The 5,917-nt window shown below is 30.4% G+C and overlaps 1 protein-coding gene across 1 annotated transcript in view; it reads right to left on the reverse strand.

Annotated features, from left to right (window-relative positions):
- Positions 1–1,914: 1,914 nt before the first annotated feature.
- The window catches only part of LOC108721415 (neuropeptides capa receptor), an 11,593-nt gene continuing 7,590 nt past the window's right edge, over positions 1,915–5,917 (reverse strand). The window contains exons 2-6 of the mRNA XM_018445958.1: positions 4,462–4,552; positions 4,180–4,379; positions 3,642–3,890; positions 2,485–2,806; positions 1,915–2,336 (exon numbers count right to left, since the gene is read on the reverse strand). Coding sequence (XP_018301460.1) covers positions 2,093–2,336; positions 2,485–2,806; positions 3,642–3,890; positions 4,180–4,379; positions 4,462–4,552 — 1,106 coding nt within the window. The 3' untranslated portion in view covers positions 1,915–2,092. The remainder of the gene's footprint in view (positions 2,337–2,484; positions 2,807–3,641; positions 3,891–4,179; positions 4,380–4,461; positions 4,553–5,917) is intronic.

A 5,917-nucleotide genomic window follows, 5' to 3' on the forward strand; every position in this document is an offset into this window, starting at 1 on the left:
AAATACAAAAAAGTGAAATCACATCTTTTCTTGTTATTTTAGCATTCAGAAAATAAGGTGGTAAGTCCGTATTTTTAATTTGTTTATTTAAAGTTGCATACGTTATTAAAGTATGTTATTATGTGTGTCTTTTGAGTTGTTATTTATTAAGTTTGGTTAAGAAATGTTGAAGTAATCGAGGGTACTTCATATCGAGGGTCAGGTCGCGGCGGGCAACTGTGCGCAAGAGCAACTGTGCGCAAGCGTTTTAAAATGTGCACAATTACTCATCTTTCATATATCATATGACTAGCACTAATTTTTTCGTTTTTTCTTTGCATTATTATTTTATTTTGCCAAAGTCTATGTGCATTATTATTATATTAGTTTTGTATTTTCGCTTAATATATATGTATAATATACATATATTTAAAATATGTTTAATATATATTTATATTGCAATATAATAAATATATTTTCTGATTTTTTGTCAACATTTCATAATTCATTCATTTCTTACGACTTTTGCTTTGTCGCACTATTACCCAATCCATGCGTTCAATTACCCGATGCGCGAGAAATTTTTTTGCTTCTCCGTTTTTTCCTTTTTGCTAAATACAACCTTATTGAATGAAAATCTGTTCAATATGAGGATACATAATGGTAGAAGAATGTTTATACGTGGGTGATTCAAATCAAACTGAAACTTTTATTCTCATGAATATAAGAATAAAAAAGTCCTGATTTGATTTGAACCATCCACGTAGTTTCTATTTCCATACTTATATCGTTTTAAACTTGGAAAACCATTCCAGGAAAACCAACCAGGACAATAAATTTCCCTTAGGTGCACAATTCACCCACTTTCCCCTATGCATGTGGCATGTGTGGGTAAGATATTGATGTAGTGATGTGTCAATGACACGTAAATCGTCTGTATGTAAGTATACTATTTACAATATGACCAATTCCCTTAAACAAACGAAATAAGTTCTAAATAAAATTAATTCTAACTAATCTACTTAAATTAAATTCAATGAAAAATATTAAGCGAGAATATTAAGTAAGTCTGGAAATTTAAAAAATTCAGCGAAAGATCTTTTGATATTAAGAATTTTTGTATGAATTACCTTTGAGACGGGAACTGTCTTTTGACGTGAATGTATAAAATGAATGTACAGATTATACTGGTTTCTCACTTAAGTTGCTTTATTTAACAAAAAGTCATCGTTTACGTCTTCTCGTCTACACGATTTTAAAGCTACGGACATGTAAATAATTACACGGTATTAAATATTCTCTTGATTCTTATTGATGTCGAGAAGTAAAGGAGAATGTACGTTATGCATATAATACGCATCTCGTTTAAATTGAAATAAATGCGTGGGCTACGTCACTTGAATACAGTGTAGAAAAATTATTGTCAATACCTGAGTACATTTACCTGCTATGTAAAACTTGAACAATTAGGTAAAACAAATTGTAAATTGAAGCAAATATATAAACGTTTTATATATACATATACATATAAGGGAATATTACTTTATATCGAAAATAATAATTGTTACATATAACGTTTTATTTGCACAAAAAAGTGTATATTACATATTGATAATTAATTGATTAGAAACTAACTGATAATACTGCTGATGAAACAAGCTAAAGCTTAGGAAGGATTTTTACTGAAAACTCACTTGAACGATTTATTACTGCAAATTTATCTTTATTAAAGTACAACTTGCTGACGTAAAGCGTATTTCATGATTCGTATGGAAAATATCAGTATTTTGTGTGTGACGAAAAGTATTATTCTCGTGTCAGAATTTCCAAATTTTGCCTTCTAAAACTGCATAAATTCATGAACGCATAAAACAAACATCAGGTATAATATGTAAAATTTATTCTGAAATAAATAGTATAAAATAAATTTTGGCGCGTTATTATAATCAATAAAAAATAATTCAGGCTATCTATCTACTTATTTACAATATAGTAAAACCTTTCAGACGCACTTATAATCAATCATTCGAATATGTCTAGTTTTATTTACAGCGACGCTCATTATAACTTTATATCTAAATAAAAGCGAATGAAAATAGATCACAGACTGCTTTTAGCTTATACGGAAACACTCTCTTCCGAATTTCGTGGACATTGTGCTTTCGATGCTAGGTTGCTGATGAGCGAGGAGATGCCCTCGTTCAAAGAGAAACGTCGAGGATGAATCCTCCTTTTGTAACGAGTAAGCATTTTGAGGAAAATTGCTTGCATTTCCATTATTTCTGCTGCTATCCTTGATATTTTCTTGTCGACTCGACGTAAAACAAAATATATCTTTGACTTGAACAATCGTATGCCTAAAGAAAAAAATGTAAAATTACTGTAATGCAATATGTAGTGTCTGATTAAAAAAAACCGATCACGTTTCGACAAACATGTTTTATAGAATGTAAAATTATTATATAATATTAAAATTACATTTATCTGGTATGAAAATTTTCGTACCTAACAGAGCATACATTTTCATTATTAGGTTCGTTTAAGGAATCGCATCTGTGCGGATGAGATTTCTTAATTTTTAAATTTTTGCTCGCTGGCCTTCTCGTTCTGCAGCTTATTGTTCGTTTAAATGCATGACGGTATTTGATGCTCATCAAATTGTAGAGAATCGGATTGACGGTAGTGCTGAAGTAATATAGACAGCCGCTCAGAATGTAAAGCCATTCGTTTAAATCTGGGTAATAATCGGAATCCTGTGCGTATATGTAAAGCAAGCGCTGGGCGTGAAATGGGGCCCAGCAAAGGAAAAACATGATAACAACCGCGCCTGAAAGAAATCACGTGGGAATTTTAAAACTTGAAGTTTTATTAAGATTTTAATTATTAAGGTTGTTAATTAATAAATATCTAGATCTCTCTAAGGCATTTATTAATTCTTAATTTATCTTGTCAGAGCTTAAATCTCTTTTACATTATAAAATTCAATGATAAATAAACGGTCAAAAACAAACTAAAAATACAAAGTGTTGAAAGTAATAAATATATTTAATAAATTAGGTATTACATAAAAATTCCAAACAAAACTAGTTTCGACATTATTATGTCATCAAATGAGGTAAGAATTTATTGTAAACCAAGTCCCCTTCTTGGCTATGTAAATGCTGAAGTGTAATAAACTCTATTCTATTCCATGTCTTCATCAGTTGCAAAACAAATTGATAAAACGCAATTAGAATTTAAATTATATTACAAAAACATTTATAGTCACAAATGTGGAAAGGCGAAAAACAAAGTGATCAAGAAGTAATCAGAATAATTACCTCTCCACGTTGTTTTTAATTGATCGACAAAGCATCATGATTACAGGAATGTTAGCAGATATTGATCAATCTTTTTTAATAAAATTAATATCGAAAATTGTTTACTAAGATTTATTTAATTATTAATATCGAAAATAAGAAACAAAAAAAGTATAATGGGTCGAATCACTGCCAACAAGGATTACAGATTATGATTATATTCATTATTCAACTACTCGCCAATTTTTCAATTATCGTTAAAATTAAATTATTAAAGAAGAAAATAAATCGATCAAAATTATAATTAAAGAGACTAAAAACCATGATTATGATTAAAGAGAATAAAGATCATGATTATCATACTTAACATCCTGATGACAGACTTTCTGGATTGAATCTGTCGATGATCGCCATGAACGGAGGCTTGTATCGGGCCAAGTATTTCCTTGGTACTGCTTTTGATTTTCAATCCCATCCTCACATATACCACAAGGATTATGAGCATCGGTATCAGAAAGAATACGATGCAACTGAGCTCATAAAGAGGGAATTTTGGCATGTCAGGCAGAAGCATCGCGCAAATCGCCGAATCAGCTGAGTAATTTCCTGATCCTGAAAAGAGTACTTGACATTTTAATGTAGATCAGACAGTTATTTTTAATAAATTTGTGTACTAAAACTGCAGTTTAAATAATTAGATTTTGGATATACTCGGAATTAAATTTTAAATATTTCGCACTTGTTGCATACAAAAAGAAAATTTTGAGGAAGAAATTGAACGGCCAGTGCAATGACATGCTTTTAATAAAAGTTCAAGACTTGAGATTACAGAAGATTTGAATAAATTAATTATCGGATATTGATTTACGATAATCGCAAGGAATTAATGTGTCAGCTTAACCTGGCGGATATTCGACGAAATTGACCTTGGTATAAATTGCGAACGGTATGGCCGAGACAATTGCAATCGACCAGGCTGCAAGGATAAAACGTGTTGGTCTTTTGAGACCGCTCATCGAATAGAGGTGCAATGGATGACAGATGGCCAAATACCTTTCCATAGAGAAAGCCACAATTGTGAGAACTGATACATAGGACGACCTGTGAAAATTGATGCCCAGATTTAGGGAAGAGTGTCAGATTTCTTCGTGGGATACAAAAAACCAGATGAGGAATTTCTTACATTTCTGACACATACGCTCGGATTTTGCATAATCCCGTGCCAAGGGCCCACGGATACTGCTGCCAGAACACACTTAGTTCATTGGGGAGACCTAGAATAATTAATTAACGTTATGGATTGATCAATAAATTATTCTATAAAACTCTCTAAAACTTTTACTCTCTAAAACTTTTTACTCCGAAGAGTGAAATTTTACTTTTAAAGATAGAAAATTAAGTCACTCTTTTTCAAGATTGGCTCAATTTTCACTTTTTAGAGCGAGATTTTGAGTTAGAGCGAGATTTCACTCTAATTCAAAAAACACACAAAAAATCAAAATGATTTATTTTGATTTTTAACGTCAGTAAAGAATTAAATTTTGTATAAAAAAAAATCATCATTTTGATTTTTATGACGTCATAAATAAATCATTTTGACTTGAAAGAGTATACATGCTCTATTAAATTTTCTATGAGACAAACTGAAAATATATCCAAAAGGTTCTGTAAAACGTAAAAAAAAGTAAAAAAAATATAACTAATTTGAAGCATTCTGTAATGTATCTTAAAAATACTCATTGGAAAGGTGTAAGAATGATTAAACTTATGCGAACATATAATATATTTAATTAATTCTCCATTCTGCAATCTGGATCTTTTTTGGCACAATTCCAGCAACAATAATATTTCCATTCAAGTTTATCTAACATAAAAGAGGGCGCAGAGTCTGATTCGTCCTTCTAAAACATCTTGTTAAAAACTTTTGATATCTTGTTAAAAACTTTGAGGTCTATAACGGACTACTAACTATTTGGTAGTATAATATATATAGAGATATTGAAAAGTAATCCTGAATTTTTTCACATTTTCTGAGAACTTAGAACAATAAAAAAAACTTGGACTGGACAAAGAGAGTAAAAATATAGTATAATTATGGAGAGTTAAATATATTTTCCGTAATGAGCAAGAAAATTGTAAGAATATTATCACTCTTTAAAATTTAGCTTTTCTTTCTCGCAAAATTTGAGACACGGTTCTCGCTTTCTGCTTCAATTCTTTTCACATTTTCAATTACTTTAATGTAAGGTAACTAGACCCAATACTCAAAACGTCCTGTTCGTTTGTAATTACGTGATTAATTCCATAGATAGCAGTAGTAGTTCGTGCAGATTATCTGTCTGCTAGATTGCATCAATTTATCGGTCAATTTGTTCATTCTGTTATCATCAGTAAAGTCAAATGTAGAATGTCGTGATGTAATATTTCGTAGGTAAGTAATTGCTTTCTATAACTACCAAAAGATGGTTATTAATTTCAATATGTTACTATAGATCTGTATTCATATTTTACAACTTTATTTAGTTAATATTTTTATCACAATGTTCTGTTCATAATTAAAGAGTAGAGATAATAGAACTGGCCAACCTAGACGTGCCTACACTGAAAAAAAAGATTGGCTACTGCAGCAAATTAGATGG

The sequence above is a fragment of the Mycetomoellerius zeteki genome, unplaced genomic scaffold (assembly GCF_001594055.1).
Source record: "Mycetomoellerius zeteki isolate Tzet28-1 unplaced genomic scaffold, Tzet1.0 scaffold172, whole genome shotgun sequence".
In the NCBI taxonomy this organism is placed as follows: domain Eukaryota; kingdom Metazoa; phylum Arthropoda; class Insecta; order Hymenoptera; family Formicidae; genus Mycetomoellerius; species Mycetomoellerius zeteki.